The 23,391-nt window shown below is 35.8% G+C and overlaps 1 protein-coding gene across 2 annotated transcripts; it reads right to left on the bottom strand.

The window, feature by feature from the left end:
• Positions 1–512: 512 nt before the first annotated feature.
• On the bottom strand, positions 513–20,019 carry LOC114530364 (high-affinity choline transporter 1-like). 2 transcript variants are annotated; one of them, XM_028551982.1, is made up of 11 exons: positions 19,977–20,019; positions 12,184–12,248; positions 11,990–12,045; positions 8,848–8,914; positions 7,082–7,319; positions 6,743–6,850; positions 2,886–3,190; positions 2,566–2,691; positions 2,284–2,437; positions 1,948–2,174; positions 513–1,783 (listed from the first exon to the last, which is right to left on the bottom strand). In XM_028551982.1, exons 5-11 carry the CDS (start codon positions 7,281–7,283, stop codon positions 1,283–1,285), a joined length of 1,623 nt encoding a protein of 540 aa, XP_028407783.1. In that variant the 5' UTR covers positions 7,284–7,319; positions 8,848–8,914; positions 11,990–12,045; positions 12,184–12,248; positions 19,977–20,019; the 3' UTR covers positions 513–1,282. The 2 variants fall into 2 exon arrangements, with proteins under 2 accessions (XP_028407783.1, XP_028407784.1); XM_028551983.1 differs by lacking the exon at positions 19,977–20,019 and adding an exon at positions 13,985–14,117.
• Positions 20,020–23,391: the final 3,372 nt, after the last annotated feature.

Raw genomic sequence — 23,391 nt, 5'->3', positions numbered from 1 at the left:
CTAAGGCATTGTATTGAAAGTTTGTGTAACAGTTGGCCGGCCTTCGCGATATAGATTGTGCCATGAATGTTGCGATACAAGCAAGATCTCCCAATATATATATGTATAAAGAACAGATAATATTTCAAAAAAGATATTTCAAAAAGAAAAATTTAATGAAACAAAATCATACAGTGAATACAGATTACTGCTTGCTTACAAGTTTAACAAATGTCAAATATACAATAAATTAAGACGACAGTAATTTTAGAATCCGTCAAGTTATCGTTTACAATTAAGCGCGGATGCAGACACAACACGGGTGTCATTGGCTATAGAGGTGTCAAGATTAGCACCTTGTAAAAGACTTAGGCAAAAGTTCTTGCACGGAAACAACTTAAACTATTAAACTTATATTAACATATTAAACAAATACAATATTTTAAATAACTTCAAAGTAATGTCAATTTTTAACCAGGAAAAAGCTGTATTCAAGTGAAGTTTTAACAACGAAAACTACTTTTTTCTCTGTTTGAAAGTATCCATCTTTAGGTTTACAGGAAGACTAATGTAGTAAGAACGATATTCAGATAATATCTAATGAATGACAGCTTTTCTGGAATCAAATGGTATCACCGCGTAAAGTCCAATTATATGTAGACATTTATCAGCATTCTATGCAGTTTCACAACGCATACATGTAATAGAACTTGACCAACATTCCGACTAATTCCTCAACACATGTTCATAAGCCAGACCAACGAGTGTTTATTCAACGAGGTTAAATTCTGGCAGCAACATTAAATGTCAAAACGTGGGACCTTTCATATCATACCTTTTCCACTAATCGCAAGACTGAACTCTCAATCACTTCGTGAGGTGCAAATGAACTTTCCCCAAAACTGTGGAACAGTCGACTAGTGGGAACAGTAAGCACCAACAAACAACACACTAGTCAACCTATCGGGTAGAGGTGCCCTGCGATTAGCGGAAAATGGACGTACATGTACGTGGTGAACACAATAGAAGTATAAAGTGGAAAATCACTTAATCAACCTTACAATAATTTTTATCCCCTTCGACTTTTACAACTATATTAGATAAGTCTGTCAGGATTACTTATAAGCATTTTAATGATCAGTTTGGGTGATTTACACAACGAAAGAAAATCGTTGCATCTAGGCTAAGAGCAACAGACACACACCAACTATAAACAATAAATGATTTTGAACATGCAAACTATTTGCTCCTACGATAAGCGCATGTTCTACGTTTTTCTACGTTGTCTCCTCCCCCCGTCCGATCAGAGTTTAACTGTTTCCACTAATTTCACTGAGTTGGCATCATGGTCTTGATCATGTGGGGCAAACTCGTGTTTGAAGCAATTCAAGAAATCGTATTCGACAGGGATCACTTTGTTCACGACCAAGTATCGAGTCGCATAGGATACTGCTACAATTGTTATGAAGGAGCATATCATTGAAAAGGTTCGGAACGGGAATAACTGGCCATATTCTTCATCATAGAATGGATATTTGATCAAAGCATCAAAACCAATCAAAGGTTCCCCACCACAGAGTCGGAAGAAGAGTCCGACGACGTATCCAGCGATTGAACCATACGTGTTTGAAGCATCAATATACACCACGCAGAAGAGTTGAGGGAATAAGATCGCATATACCAAGTCAGAACAAAGATGGAATAAAATGTAAATGGATTGCACATTTAAGGCCAAGACAGTTGAAACGACGCCAACTCCAAGGATTGATAGACGAATCACCCAAACCATTTCTCGCTCACTTGCCTGAAACGTAAACGTGATTTTAGATTTGCACAAGATGAACACTTTACTCGCGTGTGCTAATATATACACCAAACTTCGCAAAACTCGCTGGACGGACCAGATCATAGTGTTCAAGTAACAATGGTCAACTCGCATTTCAGTTTTGGGTGATAAAAATGACGTACCTTTGGTCGGAAGATAAGTTTATAGATGTTTCTGGAGAACATAGAACTCGCCGAGAGAGTCGATGAATCAGCGGAAGACATGACAGCAGCCGAAACTGCACCGAGTCCAATGAATGAGACAGCTGAGGGTGTAAGGTACTGGAGTACTAAAGGTAGTATACGGGTTGCATCCTCGTCCTTAAGGGTACCGTTAACCGTTAAGCCCGTGTAGCTTGTTTCGTTCCATTCTATGAGAAGAAATTAACAACGTGTTGACCAATGTGAAAAAAACTTTTAGCTATGGTTAGAAAACAATCAAAGCGCTACAATATACACCGTTCTTAAATGCTCGCTTACTTGCTGAGGCACCGACCGCACCAATGAGAAGAGCTGGGATAGCGGCAATAAAGCACCCGAACGACGCGGCGAATGACAGATATTTCGCATGTTTTGTTGTTCTGCACGAAAGTACACGTTGGAAGTACGCTTGCCACGGAATACCACCGAATGTCTGCAAGGAATAGCAAAATGTGAAAAGTTTGAAATGTTTAATGACGGCAACATAAACGTGGAATGGCGTGGCATGTCCTTTTTTTCACATTGTCTTTGAACCTGCCTTTGATGGGCTTAACAACGTACCAGGAAGAGAACGTAATCGAGCCATTTGCCAGTTTTCTTTGTTTCCCAATGTCCAACCCATGTATCTGTGTGGTCGCTAATGGGCTCTACAGCGTCATTGCTCATCGCGAAGGGAACAGCTAACCACTAGAATGAAAAAAAATTGGAGTTGAGTCTTGGCGAGTTATGCGATTCCTTTTTTTGGCAAAAACGCTCTATTTTACATATAGCTTTTACATAATATATTACTTGCATATAGTAATGTAAGAAAAAATGAATTACTCCCCCTTTTTTCCAGTAAAAAATACGTACAATTATTTCACTTGAGAAGACATACTTACCAGGCCAATGAAGATACAAATGAGCTGCACAACATCTGTGTACACAACAGAATACAGTCCTCCGACTAACGTATACGACACGGCAATTGCGCCAGACACGATAACTGATGTCGTTGTATCGATATCAATAACAACACTGATTGAAGCACCCAAGGCAGCAAGAATAGCAGCAGACCAAAATATGTCGCCAAGGAAGGCAGGGATATACAAGAAGCCGCCCATTGTTGAACCGTATTTATCTTGGAAGGGATCCAACATTGTCACGTATCTCTTTGCTCGCATCTTCTCAGCGAAAAGAAGTCCCCCTAAAACACAAAGTTCAGAATTTAATACAAGCGTAGTTCGAACTTATACAGGTGATGTGCACCAAAGTTATCTTTTTGTACTGAAAATGACATTCATTTGGCGGGGAAAAAATGGTAGGGAAATTCGGGCAATTGGTGAATGCTATTTCATATCCATTAAGGTACATTTTGCTGGATCCTATTTTCATCTTCTCACATCTTAATTTTTAAACTAGTTTCGGATTTTGGTTAATTCTAGAGAGGGCCCTAAAGATACCGAGCAAAGATGCACTTAGGATTGAAATAGAATTCGCCTCCTAAACAAGGTTCTTGCCGAAATGGTCAAAATTTGTAGTTGGTATAACGGAAAGACTGGCCGGAAGGTATTGGTTGCACATCACCCGAGCATGTCTATGTAGGAAACCATTTCAAGTTAACTCCATATATTGAATTTCGTAATCTCTCTACACTTTGATCGATCATCTGGATGTCGAGTGGGGTGTTAATGGCTCACTTTCGGTTGGAATCACTACTTGTGCATAATCGTAAAAAACAACGCTATCCAGGGAGAGGGTGATTCCAAGATGATCGAGCAAAGCTGCAATAGATATGAAAAAACAACGTATAGAAGAACTTGACGTGATTCACTACACGTTCTTTTACAATCGTCGTTACGTCAATAGTAAAGTGAGTGAAGTCGAGAGTAACGAAGAATTGTTTAGAAAGAAGTGGAAAAGAAGTCGAAAATACCAAAATTCGGTGATCGAAATTTTAACAGCGTTGTAAATTCAGACAAATCTTTACCGATGGAAAGGTCTACAACGTGCAAGATTTTTAGAATAAGCTTTGGATTTTGGAATACATCGAAAAATTGAAATCGAATAAAATGAATTGGGTTTAATTCTCGTTTTAAGTTTGGAGATATCCGATGAAATCTTCTGATTTAAAATTTTTGGAAAAGAAAAAAAACAATAAGTCCAAATCAAAATTAACTTCCAAATTTTGAGAGTCTATTTTCAAAATAATATTCGACACTCAAACAAAAAAATATCAGATCCCAAAGCAGTTCTGTGCACAGTTAAAGACATATGAAAGGCACAGTTAAAGACAAAGTGAATGCATATGAAACCGGAGGTAACTATCAAAAAGAAAATCCGCACCCACACCATTAAATATAACCATCAAATAACCGGACCCCCCCCTGCCTCTGGCATGCAAAAACCCAGACTACTGTTACATTAAATACTTAGGTAATATTAAAAAGAATGTTTATATACGTGCACACTATAACGTAACCTTAGCCATCCCTTCAGCTAAGATCGCCATAAGAAGACTGACAATGCAGCTAAAGCAAAAAGAATCACAATAAACATACACGTTACCAAACGTGAATATGTGAACAATGATCGTGCCTTTTTTTTGTCGTGTTGTGATTAAAATGTGTTTAAACATGAAAAACGTTTTCGAGTCTGAAATTGTTAGGATCTTTTCTTAGGTGCGTTTCATGAAAGCCTTTGATATATCAGTTCCTATTTTGTGATATGTGTAAATTATTTTGAGTTGTGTATCACTAAACTTTGCAGTGTTTGTCAGAACCAGGGTTCGTATTCGTGCCAACCATAGAGAAAGAATCTAATGATACTCTTTCACCATATTCCTGGTGGTACGTACATCCGAAAATTTCAACTTCCTTTCTCTCTTTGATCGAGAACGTATACGAAGCCTGGCGCAGCTATGAAATGACGTGTAATTCCTAAATGTGAAATGCGAAAATCTGTTTTATTTCTTTCTGTGAATTTTAGTGACAATGGTGACAGGAAATTTTTCAGGCGAAACTTTTCAAACGGACCTTGCTAAAATTTGACATGCCATTTCGTTTTCGATTTTAGGCAATGCTTCGTTGTTTCTAAAAATCGTTTATGGAAACGTCAATATGACCAAGGTCGCTCGTCACTCACGATATTGATTCATTTTTCTGTCAGAATGCAATATTTCCGACTTAAAAACTAATACTAGCTTATTCTTTAAAAAAAAAGGGATGGAAAAAAGAGAGCGCTGCCCTTGGATAAACTGCCTTTTTAACCAGTCTGTTTTTTTGGTCTGGAGTTCATTTAGCCGCTTCTCCATCCCACAGTTTATTAAAAAATCTTCTTTTTGGATAGAAGACAAAAGTATCGCTTGTTATAAACGGATCATTCAACGTCGCTTGAAATGGCATGTAAAATTTTGCAATTTTCTTTTGAAATTTGAGCGTGTTAAATACCTGGATACCAACCACCAATTGCCATCACTAAATTCCCCGTCCAAATCACGTCGTGGTGGTAGACAATCCTATATGATCAACAGACTATACATGGTTGCCACCATACCCCCCCCCCCCGTTTTGATCACCGTGTTTAACAAACCACCCGTTAAATATTTAAAATTTACAGTGCACGTTTGTGTTAAGACAGAACCCTCGAAATATTTTAACTATGTTTAACGATTGCTAAATTTTAGTTTTATTTGTATTATTGTATTACTGTTAAAATTAAGGGGACAACTTTACCATGAACCCGTAGTGGGAGCTCCCCCCTCTCCCTGACCATACCCCACGCCGCAGATCTTTTAAATATTATAGGAGAACTACCTATAGGTTTAGCTCGACAAATTCTTGTTGATGTCACATGGGTGTGTGTGTTTTAGGGGCCGATTTTCATCTCAGACGCTTCGCTCTTCAGAGCTTTCATATAATCCATTTGAAATTAGGGGCTGGATCCAGCATTATTCAATTTTCAAGTGGATCAGAATAATCGTTCAGAGCAAAGCGCACGCGATGTAAATCGTTCGATAGAAAAAATCTTCTAATCTTCTTGGGTTACTCTTTACGCAATCCCAACCAGAAACACAAATTGTCTCACAGATCTAACGTGTGATGGCTAAGCAAAATATAAACATGCATGGAAATATGTTCTCAGAATCCGGCTCAAATTTCAAGTGCAATCTTCCTCTATTTTTCGAGTGTTCGGGATTTCGTGCTGCGCATATTAAGATTTGTTAGAAAACGTGTTTCACTCGTCAGGCTGTGTACAAGTATAGTTTCTGATTGGGAGTAAATTTTGTTGTATACGCTAGTAGAGTTTTATACGTTAAAACTACGGTGAAACGAATCACACGATACCTATAAAGATTGTCAAAACCTGGTAGGTTGGTTGCAACTCTTAGTAACACCGACCTGAAGTGGACAGTAATATAGGAGGAAAAGATAGTTATACAGAAAATTACACAACCAGGGTCTCAAATCCTCGCCACAAACCAACAACCATAACATTTCGATTTATTGTGAAATATTTGCTGCACTAATTGATTTTCTGCACTAATTCTGCTTATACATGCAAACTTCAAATGATTGACAAGCAAAAAAGGATAACTTAATGCATGCATTGTGAGTGTTGTGATAAATGTGTAACTTATACTTTGAATTGTGAAATTGACTGAATTTTATTTACAAAGATGTAATGTTAAGTTGTTGATCTGTGGCACTTTGTAGGATTGTCAACCCATGCAAACATAAAAAGAAACGCTCGGACTCACCTAATGTCAAACTTAGGGAGTAGCACCATGGTGCTTGCACCCATACCAATCCTTGTGAGTATGCCTTCTCTGCAGTACCATTGATGTAACCACCACCAACCCATGTTGCTGTTAAAAAAGATTGTCAGCATCAATAAACTAAACAATGATTCTACAAACAAGCTAACCAATCTCTATTAGACAGTCCAACAGAGATACAGGGTAATCAGGGCAAGCAAGGCTACCAACAAGAGAAAAATCGCCTGTTATCTAGGATCTAATCATCAAGACTTGCAAAAAACTGCAACCATAAACCACTTGCATGTATCAGCAGTAAACAAAATACAAACTCAAGCATACCTGTCATGGTCATTGCTCCAACGAAAAGTCCGATGTCTCTTCCCGCTAACATTACATCTTCACTCTCAGTTGTTTTATCCCCTCCTTCACATAAATCATCAGATTGGTTTCTCTTGCGTTTGAAAGCTGCCCACAGGCCAACACCAAGAATAAGTAGGTAGAACACGATAATTCCAACAAGACCCAAGACGTTTAAAGCCATAGTGATTTTAGAATCTCAGAATTCAGATTTTAAAATCTAATAAGACAAAGTATAAGGCCGAAACGTTGGTTATCTTATAATGCAATAGCAGTTGAGGTTAATTTACTTCATTACACTGTATTGATTATACCAGCTATATGCTGTTTAAATGCTTGTTGTTATACTTCGCTGCGCGTTTATTGCGTGCATATGATATATATTCCGTTAAGAGCCTAATGACGCACAGCAGTTGTATCAAACTCCGCATTTCCGACAACTTTCATTTACGTCATTGGAACGTTAGGAGTGAAACACCATGGGAAATAAACATATATCTTTATCCGGATACAAGTTCGTTTAAGAAGTAATATGATAGTAGAAGTTTTTTATCACTCGCATATGATACACTTGATACAAGGTGTAAAGGGCGTGCCAACAAGATATATATTATCACTAATATGTTTTGACTGGAACGTCTAACGGCACTGCAAATGTTGAGAACATTGAAAATTCAATATGTATTGTGTGCCGCGAATCCTACTAATAGTGTTTACCTTACAAGACCACTCGCCACGCGTTGATTGATAAAACGCAATCACAAAAATATGAACCTATCCCGCGCTTAAACACAGCTGTAAGCCCTGTAGACATTGTAACAACGCAAAAAAAAAGATCGCACGCAAACGATCCCAAATCAGATTAGACCGCTCGTAAATTTCAAGTATATTTCTTTAGTCTAGCTGTTTTCATAGATCAAATTACGTCAATTTCGTGAAAATATGTTTGGAATTGTGATGCATGTAGGTTACGCCTTGTTTCTTTAGCTGTTGTTGCTGGCGGCAGATTCCGAATCAGTATTAGGTTATTTACGCTAAATTTAGAGAGTATGTAGTAACAGCAAGTGACTTATGTCTATGAAATTTAACAATTGAATTTCTGTCTTCGCGAAATAAAGGATTGTTTTTATTTGTCAGGATTATTTGGATCAGCTTACCCTAAAATAACTACAAACACGACAAACTTGTTTGGCTTGGAGAAAGGCAGACTGCAAATTCTCAAAGACAAGTAGATTTGAAATATCATATTTCATATAGTAGCTATAGCCTAACATTTGAATCGAAATAAATAGCAATAATTACGAATGTTTTTTTATCTATTCTTTGATTACAACATACATTCGTAGCAAATTAAAAAAAGCTCTTTAATGTCAACAACCTGTTTGGTTTATTTCCTCGTGGCCTGACTGGCCTCTAAAGCGCGTCTTGCGAAATCTATGTAGATGTTGTAATATCTAAAAACCACGCATATACCATTGGCTTCTCGCGACGCAATAGGATTACACAAGATAAAACCAAAAGCATGCACTACAACCATTCAATTTCTTAAATCAAAAACACACACCTCACTCTTCAGTCTTTAATTTAAAAACGCATGCGGCATGCATCTTACAAATTTATATAGAAAACATAGAGAATAACCCGATAACCTACAGTATGTATAACTTACTTGTATATTTCCAAATATAGTTTTCTTAGAAAGATATATTACATACAAAGCGCAACAGTACTGACATACATGAACTCACCTTGCAAAATCTTTTATACACAATATTTGAGAGATGATGATCAAATGAGCTTCAGCGTTAGTGATCTCTGAAATTAAATCCAAACAAGATTAGATTACCCTGTCGGCGCAAAAACGAAATTTAGACCGCGCTGATTGGTCAAGCATGGCCGAACATGGTTGGAATTTACACTTGTTTCAGGTTTTACCAAGTCATATTTCCGCATAAGGGGGTATAATTACTGAATTGCACCCTGGCTTTTTCTCGTCTATGGAAAATCCCGGGAATTTTCCCGGCCTTTTTTATGACCTTCGCTCAACTTATCGTTTGTTAAAACAAGGACATTGGTTAGGTGATTACACTTTAACACACACTGATCCGCATAGACTAATATACTGGCACACCTGGACGAACATCCCTGCGGTTGGCAAGCATTTTACAAAAATGACACTCCAAATAAAGAGCGAATATGTGGTTGAGGTTGCTTGGGAAGTATGTGTCATGGTACAATTTTATGTGCATGCAAGATTTGTGAGCATGGAAGTTATCTTTGAATTATTCTGCTAAGGGCACAAAAACCTAACCCATGATTGACACTAAAAGGATACTCGACAAGTTTCCTTGGCCATCACACACATTAGTGAAAAATGAATGCTTCTTCTCAAAATGAGAAGAGATTTATTTTTAGAGTGTGATGGAAGTTTATCCATGAAAATGCTCCTTCCAATTTTTAATTACTATACTGACAGCAGGTCAAAGAAGGTGTCCTTAGCCACAGGCTGTCAAAAACCCACCTATGGTTTCTTAAACATTTTTTCTGTCTATTGCCAGTGCATATTCCTATGTTTAACATAATAGAATTGTATTTGTAGTTGGTATACTTTCAATAAAAGAATTAACAGAATATTTCAGCCAGAAGATTCAGAATACTGAATTCTCTGCAGTCTATTATGGACATCGACAATTTGTCCTTGGCATAAATATTCTCAGGGGTGACAAAAATGGTGTGGATTTAGCCTGCATATACCTATTTTTTTGTTGACAGTTAAACTTTATAACCATGTTTGCACCTTGAAAGCTAATTAAACCAACAAACAAGAACACACAATAGCACAAGATAAAGCACAACTTGATCTAACACAGTTACAACCAATTTTGCTTTGGATATTATAATACTGGTAAAATATTAAGACTCCATCATTTATTTTAAATATTCTAAGGTTCAAATTAGATCTGTCAAAACAATTTATGAAATATGATGACATGGATTTGTTATGAATACCACTGACATTTCCTTTTATGAATGTGTGATCAGATAAATGATGTAAGAAAATATTATTAATAACTGGTGCTTATAAAGATAATTCTTGCAGAATTTTGACCATGAAAATCTAAAATTTTGCTAGTAACTGGCTTAATATTATCTCATGTAGGTACAATATTTTCAATGACAACACAACAAGGAAGTGTATAATTTTTTTTTATTTGAGTGTGAAATGGATTATTTTTTAAAAACACAGTTGCAAAGTGTCAACTGCCACAAACCATTTTTTGTGGCTTAATTCTTAAATGATTATGAAAGGTGTTCCTTTATTGAAAGCAGTCAAAGCACAAAACTATTATGCAAACACGCATTCACAGCACGACACAATCTATAGCAAGGGATCTTAGAAACTACAGCAGCACAACATATCTTTTCAAATTACAAATAAAAGATATATAAAAAAGGACGACCCATGTGGCAATGTTGGCAAACGGTATAAAAGGCAAAATTATTCTCCATATGTGACTAACAACATAATGAACATATCTCACTTCCGATTATTAATTCTGCTTTTCATAAACTAAAGCAAAAATTTAAAGCCTAATATCAAATGTGAAGTTTAGATGTGTGAAACGTCCGTTGCAAAGTTTTAAATTTCATGTTGGGTTACGACTAACAATTACTATGTATTCGGGTCAAACCCAAAATCTCGCAAAATTCACGCGACCGACTCATTTCTCGAATTTTATTCAAATCAGCTTGATTATATCTGCATTTTGGATAGTGAACGTTTAAAACTGAACATATTTTAGCGAAATTTAGCCTTTTTTGAGACAGCAGATGTAGAATTAAAATTTGCATGTCCAAATGTTTAACCTAGCTTCAAAAACACGCCACCCGTCCGGAAATGTGTACAGGAAACAAGGAAAATTTAAATATCAACAGCTTGTAAAACAAATAAAAGAATTGGTTTACCTGCAGTGTAAATTGCGGTGTAAATTGCAGCAAAATTATAGATTTTGAAGGCTTTCTTTCGCTTGTTTTCGGTTCTATCGTGCCGCAGACAAATGAGTATTTTTCCACTCGTTCTTTTCACGCGGTTATCATGAACCTGGCTTAATTATTCTGTGACGTCATGTGACGTCATTTCCGACAGTAAATTTCCCGCGCTAATTAAGTAACGTAATAATCGGAATATTTGTAGACATTTTTAACATTTTAGGGTAAATTTCTTTCCTAAATAAAATGCCGGCAGTACAGTTTGGTCTCGGAAAATAAATTACCGTTGTGGTTTTTACACAAAGATTTGATATTTCATGATTTTGGTCCTTAGCCTGTTTCTAGGTTACGTTATATATGTAGCAGCCTGCACGCCTGCGGCCTGCCTATGACCAGCCGCCATATTTATACATTTTACGAAATTCGTGCAAAAAGTCAAAAATTCTAAAGCAAAGGTGCTGGGTTTCGCTATACTTCTGAAGATGAAAGTCATTAAAGTATATTTATGGTAAGCTGCGATGTGTGTAATTTTTTTAGCATTTTTGAAATGGGATATTTAATAGTATATCAGATGTCATGTTGAATATTTTTATTATTTTTTGGGGTGATGGTGCCAATTTGGTAAAGAATTGTTTCATTTGTGTGTCGTAGATAATACTCGTGCTGCCCTGAACACTTTATAGTGAAACTAATCTATCTGTTTGATATCTTCATTTAAACTATGTAATATAAAGTTTCCATATAAACTATAGTATGTCCGACCATGTGTTTGTCCGAATTTTTGTCATTTGATCACGTGTTTTTGATAAGTGTTTGACCGTCGGAAAGGTGGATTGCACTTGGGCAAGATACCTCTACACAACATTAACATTATAAAAATTTAAAATTATAAAATCTTACCAATGCACTGGAAAATATCTTCTTCTATTAAGTGAACTCAAAGGAGGAGAAAAGAGCTGTAATAGTAAATTTAAGAACATATATTAACTCTGGATGGAGTATTTAATATTTGACAGCTGTATTAGGTGTTGCTAAAGGAAACCTGGTTTCTTAATAAATCAGGTTATCTACATATATATTTAAATGTTACTTACTGCAATAATGTTTCCACAAATCACAAGGCACAAGAATCCCAATGCGAACTTGTATTAGCAAAAACCTGTGGAGATGAGAGAATTTGAATATTTGTTGCAATATTGTTTGTAAAATTGTTAGAGCATGAAACATGAATATTTGTTTGCCATATTGTACTGGAACTTCCTCAAGTTTCTAAGTATATTCTGTCTGTTACTGGGTATAAATCAATCAAATGCTTTTCTCATAGTTTTTGTATTTTTAATAATTTGTACAGATGTGCACATAATTGAGGTATGGATGAAATAAATGATGGGGTTGGGTAGCTTTGGGGTAGGGTGTATCTTTGTTTGCCTTGTTTGATATTCACAACAAATTCTTTGAAATGAAAGCAAAATCTATAAGAATAATTCCCTATGCCCCATCCTAGCAAGGTACAAGAAGTAATTGGTCGCAAAATTACGAAAAGAGCGATTCTACGGCAGAAAAGCAACAATATCTAAAGCTATATCTTATATAAACCTAAAAGGCGTAAATTTAGGATGTAATTAGTTTCGGATATTGGTCTCACACTTTCACTTATTTACAAGAATCAGGGGGAGGCCGCCCATTCAAGCAAACAAAAAAAACAATTTCCATTTTGAGACCGGAAAATAACATTCACGTGAAGTAATTTTACTGGAATCCTTAATCGCAATAACGCGTCAATTTGCATAAGTTGTTTACAATGAGAAATGAGAATGCCATATTAAATTTTAAGTAACATGCGTTGGTGTGATTCTATCGGTCCGCTTTTACCGCGCTAACTGCAGTTTATTAGTAAGTTTGACCAAAAACATTTTTAGAGTTCTAATTGAGACACATTTGTAACTGACATCATGATTTTCAAGATTGAAATAGCTTCCATTATTCACATTGCGCAGGGTTATATGTCATAAGTACTTTGATTTTCAGAATGGTTTCTGGAAAACGTATGTGATTAGGCTAAAGTGATTTGTCTAGGGTATTCCTACAAGTTTCCTACAAGAGAAAATACGAAATAAAACAAATTCCAAAAATAGACATATTGTCTTTAATCTCTGTTCTTGCTAATTAACAGTGTATATAGTGTATATAATGTATATACAAAGTTGGAACCGACTGTCAAATACACAGTTTTCTTTTTATTAAGAAGTCGAGATGACTATTTCCACTGTCGCTGTTTTAGTGCGTACGTGAGTCCTACAATAGACGCGGCAGTAGAAATCTACCCTTACTCTCCTAGACTTGGTCATACCTAGTCTTGTTCTTACAAAGTCTTGCCTCAAAGTAAGAAATGGTCAAATGGGCGAGTATGGGGTAGCTAAATATTTGACTTCCTGGCGCCTTTGAAACACAATAACATTTCCTATTTTTGACATATAATTTCAATGCCGTTTTTACCTGTAAACACGTTTATAATGGCAATGCCGAGGCAAGGCCGATTCGTTCGCTAGTATATGTGATGACTGCATGTATTCTATCCCCTATAGGAGTAGCCTAGATTGAATTAATTTAACCTTTCCACAATCAATTCTTTTGGAATTACTTTATATTATATTATAGTCTACGCTGACAAAGAAGTTTTGTTATTTATTTGTTATTTTATAAGAGTTATACGTATAGTTTAATGTAAGGTATTTGTATAGTATCCTGGGGTAGGTGTTCAAATATTCTCTATTCGAAATTATTGAGAGAGATGAGTTCCTAGTTCCGCTTCTTCCTAACACAAATCTATTTGTCTTTTTAGATTTTGTATAAGCTGCATTGCTTAGGAGGTATGCAAAAAAAAGTTTACAATACCTTTAAAGATGTACTATATTCGGTGAGTTTTAGTAAAGCTCAATATTTACAGCATTACTTCGGAAATTTAAGTTTAATTTTTCCCCTTTGACGTTCTAATCTCCTTCAACATCATATGTGCGTTGCTTTGGATTTTTGTAATATAAACACTCGATATATGCCGTTCATTTTAATAATGAATGAATGAATGAGCGGTCAAACGCAGCTGATTGGCTAAGCACAACATTTGCAACATTTATGCCCCGTTACTTAAAGAGACGTCACGAAGTTTTCACGCAAATAGAAACACGCTAGATTACTTTAGATTATGGTGACTTTCTAGAACCAATCCATCCATCTGTTTTTCTATACGATTGTATTTAGCAAAGTTTCCCATTCAGCATTCAAACCGATCGAGTCTTTTTGTTTGTCTACTCCAATTTTATGTGCGTGTGAGCTCTGGACTTTCGATTCAATTCACAGAAACTTTCAGTTTCGTTCATATGGGAGGGAATGTCTGAACTGTTTTTAGTATTATTCAATCATACAATACGTCTTAATTTTGCCACTATGACTAAGGCGTAATAGAGCGCGAACAGTGGGCATTTTCTCTAAAGTAACTTGCCTTGAACTGATAGACTACTCGACATTTTAAACAACATCTCTTTGTTTGCATATTTTGGGAGGGCTTGATCAGGTATCAGCTAGTCTATAAGCATTGCATTGCGCTGTGACCACTCATCGTTGACATTCAATATCACACATTATCATCTTTTTTTCTTGAAATGATCTTATGAGTTGTGTAGCTCCCATTTAACATATTCCTAATCATGCAAACGATATTCATATGAACTGAAAGTATGTTTCAATTTATTTTATCACATGTTGCATGCGCGTAGGTTTGGTGACACAGTCACACAGATTTGAAATCATGTACTTTTCCCAAAGTATTTTTAAAACTTCCATAGATGGATCACCATACATATGCATAAAAGACAACCACATGGCAGTTTTGATTGCGACAATCTTGCAACATTTGTCGTGATTAAATCAGATCTTTATGAAACCCGAGCAGATCTACTCATATAAAACCAACAAGAGGAAGCTTTTTGCCATTCAGTCATTCATGTTTCAATGCTTGGATATACGTTAAAAAAGGTTAACGAAACGAAAAAAATGAGAGAAATGTATGTTTATTTAAATTTTTTGGCAAAGTTTATTGGTCTGTTCTGTTGCATGCTGGCAAAAACGTAAAGGAAGTCAAAGAACAATGTTGAAAAACTGCCAAATAAATTTAATTTTATTTATAACTTTAATTTGCGTTGCCTTTCGGATTTTACTACTTCAAAGTTATGTCCGTTTCAGAGCAAAATTTTGTTGACTGAATGTTGTTTTGTTGGTCTTTATTCTTTTCGGGGAAAAAAGTTTAAATGGGTACATGAACTATATAAAGCTATCGTTAACCAAAACTTCCTATGACGTTTTCTTGTGTCATAAAAGCTTCTTTCAGTGTATAAAAGTGATATAGCTAAGATAGCGTGCATCCTATATGAACTTTGCACTCGACACTTAGAAACAAGGTTATACCTCGACACTCGTCTGTCCTTCAGGAAGTTTATATCATTGAAATAAATAAATTAGCCTTTCTCACAATGGCAAATATATCCCTTCATTTTGTGGGAATTCTTTTCAATGGGTAATGCAAGACCACAAAAAGGTGACTATTCACAACTTTTAGGGTAAATTTGTTCTGTTAATAGTTGTGATTGTAAACAATGCCGTCTAATAAAGTGACGGAATTAGTCATCTCGAGACAACGTCCATACAACTTCCAGTTCAAGTGTTGAGAAGATTCATAGCTACTTGGAACATGCAAAGCAAACACCACATGCAGAGCTTGTCTTTCACATCAAATATTAATTTTGTTTACTAATTGTGTTTGTAGAAACTCAGCGTATATTTTGTTTCAAAAAAAATAAACAAAGCTGGATGCTTGTTAAACAAAACATTTGATTCTACCAACTTACGAAAAAGAAACCATTAACAAATAGCCAAAATCAAAATATATATAATAGCAATGCATAGAAATGCATCTGTGTTATAAATATATATTAATAAATCTTCTTTTAATAGTAAAGATAGTTTTGTTGTTGTTCTAGAAGTACTATTTTTAACAGATTTATATGCCCACTCACAGCGACGCTATTTCGCTTGAATATTCATTCACACCTGCAACTTGATGCCTACTCTGCTCCCTAGCTTTAGTTTTGATGATGAAAAATTTCTAGTTATTAACTGATGTAGTAGTTGATAAGTTGAGATTTATAAATCGATTTACTATCCCCCCCACACCTAAAGAGTTAAATATGAGGTCTCCTTCGTATATTTCCTGGTCTTGGATTCCTAATTATTTGATCCAATTAGTGTCGATAAATACCTGTTCAGAAAGCGACAAGGCCTGTTCACACTTACATTTTTTAATTTGCTGTGGATTTTAGTGCGATAGGCATAGTTTAACAAAGTAGCGCATTCATGTACAGTCTTTCAGTTTCCTCTGTATTCTTTTTTTACCTGTCCCCGTGTTCCTCCCCCCTGCATAGTTCAGTGCATTTTTATGGCATAAAGCTTACTCGCTTAAAAATACTTATCATTCTTGGTATTGCTTATACGTTTTTACATTCTTATCGTTTCGACTTAGTGTCTCGGACCACATAACCATCTGGCTTGCGAGGTTGATAACCATTTAGGTCTAGACAGTGTTCCTGGCAAAAACCAATGCTATTCAAGTATTAATTATGCAATAATTTATGTTTGGCAAATTGAATTATCTCCAATTTACGGGCACCTGAGAGGTAGCTATACTGTGAAAATATGACGATAACAGTATTAAAATAAGGTTGAACTTAGAAACTAAGGATTGGTTTTGCTTCAAACATCAATATGTTACCGTTTAATTTCTTAGCATTCAATCTAAACGCACGGTAAAATTGTGTTTAGTTGATGCCTTTTTAATTTTAGCATCGTCCTAGTTACCTTTCCTAGACGTAAACAAAACAATAAACCGCAACAGCCATAGTCATTTGACTAATAGTATTTGATGAAATATGCAACGAAATTCAACATGAAAAAATCAGCTTTTACATCGAAATCGTAATATACACGAATTCATTGTGTGAATATCATCTGCTGTCACCTGCATTTATTTGATAAAACTGAAAAGGTGTTTGTTATTTTACGGTATACAATATACTTTCAAAATAATGTATTTAGGATCGACCGAAAATCAGTTCAATATATAAATTGTATTTAGGATCGACCGAAAATCAGTTTCAAAACAGTTTTCAACTGAAAGAATCCGAATAAGTAAATGAAAGTTCATTGTGTTTGTTGCAAATTACAGCTTTCATCTTTGCCGCAAGCGAACTAATTGTTTGATTCGCATAAAGCGAAGGAACTGTGCAATATTAACGAAAGAACTATAGCTGGAAGTGATTAATTCTTAATTATGCCATCAGCATGTTAAGGGGCCAAAGTCCTCTAGCTGTATTAAATTATTAATGATTCACGAACGTGTCGTTGTTAGCTCGATACCGCAGATTGACAATTGATTCTGAAAGTTTAATTCGTGAAACGAAAAAAATTGTTTACAGAGTCGACAAATAATATGTATTATTGACATGGTGCAATGCTTCGAGACGTATATTACGAGCAAATTTCAGATTCTTTAGAGACTTTCGGTATTTCTCCTCCCTCGTCTCTTCCTTGTATTATAAGCGGAACAACCATTGTATAAAAAAGCTATAATTTCGCAATTATATCTATTATATAGGTATCGTATGTCTGCCAGTATGGCGGCCAGTGTCTGATATCAATCATACACAAAATCTACAGATATATACTCAGTTGATTGATTTCAGACTCAGTTCATTTCTAGAACTATAGGTACATACGAGGTCTAGGAACGTTTTGGGGGGGGGATCGTCATTCTTTACTATAGAACTTGTAAAAATACGTATAGTCTATGACTATGACTGTAATCAATGAAATTCTATTCAACCACGTCCAAGCTGAAGGCAAATACTCGAGAGGAACTTTTGTTCATGCATGCTTTATTTCAAATCACATGCATAGAATACATTTCACCGCACTTTGTCTGCATGCATTATTGATCAATATTAACTATCGTGATTGTTTTGGTGCAATTTTTTCTTGTACATGTGAAGACTACTGGCATAAAATACTGCCTGGCTTTTCTAGTCTATTTTATCAAGGATAAAGCTTGTGTTTGCAGTGAGAAGCAACACAATTTCAATATAAACTTCATGTTACGACGTGTCATGTCATGGTTGTGGGATGTGCGAATACCTGAAAGAAGAACCATTATGTACTGCCTTCTATTTCTAGAATTCTTAAGGATTTGTTTTTCCTTTATATTTGAAAACGTTTCAAGTCTCAGCAACTAAATGATCTTTCAAACATTTCTTTATTGTTGACTTAAATTCCTAAGTTTCCTTTATTATAATGTAAAAACATTATCATTTACATTTGCGATTTCCTCTACAAACATTCTTGCATGGTTTTTACATGTGAAATTCACTCTATATAAAGATTCACGTGACGAGTCTTATACGGATGTATAGATGGGCCACTACACGCATACTTGCACTTACGAAGGTATGAAGTGATATCGTATATCAGACCCTGTGCAGAAACACCGGTTAAAAAACTGAAGTTACGATGCATTTTGTCCAATGAATATGATATGTATTTACGCGAAAATTTGGCTTGCAACATCACTACGCTATTGACATTGCATATAAATAATACATTTGCATTTGGCAGGATCACCAAAAATATCCGATAAATATTATTACGAGGATGATAGACATAGTTGAAAACAAAAAAAACTAGCGTGTTAAACCGCATAAGACGTATAGACCTTGTCTTAGCACAACGCTTTTCTAGTACTGACTACTGCATGGCAACAGTGTGGGAAAGCACACGCTAATTGTAGCGTTTCACCCCCATATATAGCTCCCTGTTATCTCTCATTGCTGTGTGAAACAACGTGATCGGAATTCATGGCAGGCATTAATACGCTCTAAGGTAAATAACATCGATGTTGGAACGTGTGTGTTCAATGTAACATTCATCTGTGTCGCAATTGCTTACGATATTTACGAAATCCGGCTCGAAAATTCTTAGACCATGCATGCATGGCTTATCGGTAAACACGTAGGCTTGTAAAATCTCAACGTGGTTTGTGGGCTATTGTAATACGAAATTCCCATCTGTTTAGAGATTGAATGCTCCGATACATGTTTAAACACACGTACGCTAGTAAAATAGAAATATACCGAGGATCTACGGTTATCTAGGTATAGAGAATCATCAGAATCTTGTTAAAATAAGGTCCAGAGTAGGTCTCATTCATTCGTTGCTATATACTACCCGCAAAAGAAACGCAGACACTGTAGATTGAAGAAGCCAAGCCGTTTTAGCGCGTTTTTTTTTACGAATGTCTTTGCATTCATATATAGTCCTAATATAGTTTGTATAAAGCCCTGATTACCAGATTAACACTGTTATTCCTATATATTATAGTTGTACAGTACAATATGAAGCCTGTAGTTACTAGAATAGTAAAAATAAATATATATATAAACGAGTAGGAACGTCACAATCGACTGTCAATTGTAAAGTTTTTTTCTAATTTCAAAATTCCCTGATCCGGCCGTACGGAGTTATCACAAGTGTAGCTTAGACCCCAGGACAGTCGTCCACGAGGTCGACGAAGTTTTGTTCGAAGTCTCCAAGTGGGTTGACTCTAAGCCGCTTGGCGTGGCATTCTGTTTACACATTATAGATTTTTCTCCCTAACTTACAGAGGTTCTATTCATCAATAGTCAGTGTTGTAGTAACTATAATTGAATAAGGAAACACATGGCCTGACCGGGTTCCCTTTACCATGAGGTTTGGTATAATAAGACGACAACAAGGAAACTCGACATACCTGTTTGTCAATCCTGTTCGCTTGAGAAGCAACCACGAAATGAATGTAGTCACATGTTTTGCTTTGCTTGCTATAGACAAAGAAGTGACGCTATGCGCGCGCATCTCAAGCTTGAAATATTTCATTGATGCCACATGTGGTGATGTTTGTTCATCATCATGAATTGTGTTTTACGCCGTTGAGGGGGTCATACCGTGCTATTTCCAATCTCTGAAAAGACTCTATTATTGCTTTCCGCCAATGCTCCTGTCGATTCGCATACCATGTTCAACAGAGAAAATATAATTTTGACTCAGCTTCCTAGTATGTGATTAAGCAAACCGCAAGCTTCATACATATTTCACTATCATTTGCATTTTCATTTAGCTAGTTCATTCGCTCTAATTTCGTTCTTTCTATTCTGGAATCAAAGAGAGGGGAATATTTTTTGAACATTCTGGAGAATTCATATAATTATTTACTAAATAACAAAATGATTTTGCAAAAAATTGTTCAAGTTCTAGCATCCTGTTTCTATACAGGCCATGGCAATGCATGAATTTATTAAATTCAGCCTTATTTAGGATTTAACAGCATGCATTTAGTCTACGAAAACTGTCATTTCATGAATGTGTTTAAACCAGCTTTTAGTCTGAGTAAGCAAATCCAAACTGACTCGGCCGTAATGACTATGACGTTTCTTAATAGAACAGGAAGACCAGTCAAAACATGCGACGGGTTATGTATATTACTCAAATTCTTCAATATCACCCAACACGACCAGAGCACCCTAGAGAGGCGAACCCAAATCTCTGAGAAATCTGTCAAATGTACATGAGTTATGTATACACTATTAATCTATCTCAATCCTCCAATATGACTTAAAATGACTCGGTCAACGGCAAGACAAGTTTAAATTATCATACAGCATGTGTCTAGATTCGTTGTTATTCCACTAAAACTGTCATTTCAACGAAGTTGAACCAGGGAGTTCAAGTTTAAGTAGTGCTAGAAATGAAGATTGTATTATACGGAATTTCACTTATATGTTCTAGTTTAAACATAAGAACTTTTTGGTTCATCTCATTTGCATGTTCTAGCTTGCAAGAGAGTAAACATATAGGCGATTATCTTGACAGATAAGACATATTATCATCGTCAAATATGTCTGTCACGATTTCTCAGAGATATATTCATCAAGGCTTGTGATGACCGCAATGCACGCGATATATTTCAGGAATTCTCGTCAAAAACAGTTTGCAACGTTGCTTGAAATGTAAGAATGTTATACTGGCAGTATCTTGTTGCATGCATGATATTCCTTTAACAACCTCTCTCTTAAAAAGGGAGGAAATCAGGAAGTAGATTTTGCAGTTATATTTGAAGTTACCGTAAATAAGGGAATAACACGCAGCAAATATTGCGCCCTGGCAGATTTCTCCCACGAATTCTAAATGCCCAAAACATGCTTGCTGCATTTTAGTTATCGGTATAAAATTTAAAAAAACGTAGGTTTATTAATTCTTAAACAACTAGAAAGTTGTTGCTAATTTTAGTTTTATATAGCCATACTCTATAGCTTTCGATAATATTTTTGAAAATCCTAACATGCATGCTTGCATGTGAGCTAGTGAATTTACGCTTGTGTCATGGGAAACACTCGAGAGTCGAGGAAGCACTTGTTTGGTCAAAGTACAACATCCAATTTGAGTGTCCCTCTTACTATAGTAAACATAGTTTATCTTCATTTAAAGGAAAATATTTGGTGTAGAAAGAGAAGGATCTTGATTCTTGTTTAAGAGAATCTTGTTGAAAGTTCTCTAAAGAAACATCGTTTAGTATTAATTAATGCTCAACAATCTGAAACCTTTCTGGTTTCTATATTTCAGTTCCGTAGTAGCACAATGAGGGGGCTAGTGTACACGATGAAATGTAGTGATGAAACTAAAAGTTAGTTCAAAATTTAATAGCAATGAAAGTCACATCGTCCACAAGACTCTAAACCAATATGCAATAACAAATTCATGCCAGCTGCACATGCACCCACGCTTTAGGGTCTTCATCTGCAGAAAACACCTAAGTCTATATACTGCAGCTCGCGAAACATACACAAATCTCTCTTTGACACTTACAGCAATCCATATCATAATGTCTTTGTTTTGGCTCGTTTACCATGAAAATGAAATACAGATTATAGGAATAATAGAATTCACAATGCCATTACACGAATTGATACGTCTCAAGCAATTGTTGCAATAAATACTCTATACATTGGTTGCCAATTGCTGTATGTCTATATGAAAAATTGTGTTCAGTCAAATGGACGAACATGAAAATTCCAAATGATTGGAACGTGCAACCCTCTTGACCCTATCAGTATCACCACAACGTAAGACATAGTGATAACACATGAATCATGAACGTTTCCTATCAGTGTAGCTGTTAGTATTATAAAGAGTGAGACTATATATACATGCTTCATATATATTTTTGTCCGTTTCGAGGAGAGAGACCCTGGGGAGCCCTCGAGGAGAGACCCTGGTTGAACAAGTTTAAACATGGAAATATATATGGAACATGAATTTGGAAATATGGAACAAGTTGCAACTGAATGATGTGGTGAAAATAAGGAGTATATAGATCACCATAACGCAGTTAATCAGAGCCAAAAAGGTAATCTTTGCTTGGCTCATATTCTATTTATGACCATGTCCATCTGGCCATTACTTCGAAAGATATTTCCATCTACTGTAGATATGTATATTTAAGCTGAAACCTAATCAGTTATGAAAAAAAATATTTTCAAGACAAAACAGATGCTTGACAGCTTGTCCTGCATGCCAGCATGGTTGTTTTAACCTCACAACACAAAACCCCATCCCCTTTATGTTGGGTCTACTTGGGATTTAAAAGCTATAGAAAGGTAAAGTGGTGATACTCAGCCTCAGTAACATATAGTAAATTTTAGCGAGATAAACAATGAACTTAATTTGCCATCCGATGACGATGCACTTTATATATGATGCCTATAATTCTAGCTTGTCTTGCACGAAAATAGCTTGGGGAAAAAAGTCCGATAATGAATATTATTGGAAACTGAAATACAAAAAAATTAAAAAAAAGGAAACAGATTTAAAAAACACAAAAAACTGACGGATGCAGGTGCTGTTGTCAGTGTTTGAGCCTCTCAAGAGTTTGGGCAAATATGCAAATTGTTGGCTGGCGGGATTTTACATAACTGCGCGGGAAAACTACGTAACGTCATAACATGTGAATAACACGTGAACCCGTGTAATCCATGACTCATCCAATATCCGGTTCGGTTCCGCTTGGGGAATTTTCCCATATTCATGAAGGCAACCGCATATCATAACAACCGTATTTGCAAACAAACATGGCGCAATTTGGGGCTTGGGAACCGGTGCAAAGTCCAATT

Source organism: Dendronephthya gigantea, unplaced genomic scaffold (genome assembly GCF_004324835.1).
Source record: "Dendronephthya gigantea isolate DGI-Jeju-01 unplaced genomic scaffold, DenGig_1.0 000061F, whole genome shotgun sequence".
Lineage (NCBI taxonomy): Eukaryota > Metazoa > Cnidaria > Anthozoa > Malacalcyonacea > Nephtheidae > Dendronephthya > Dendronephthya gigantea.
This window is presented reverse-complemented; position numbering and strand designations above follow the sequence as displayed.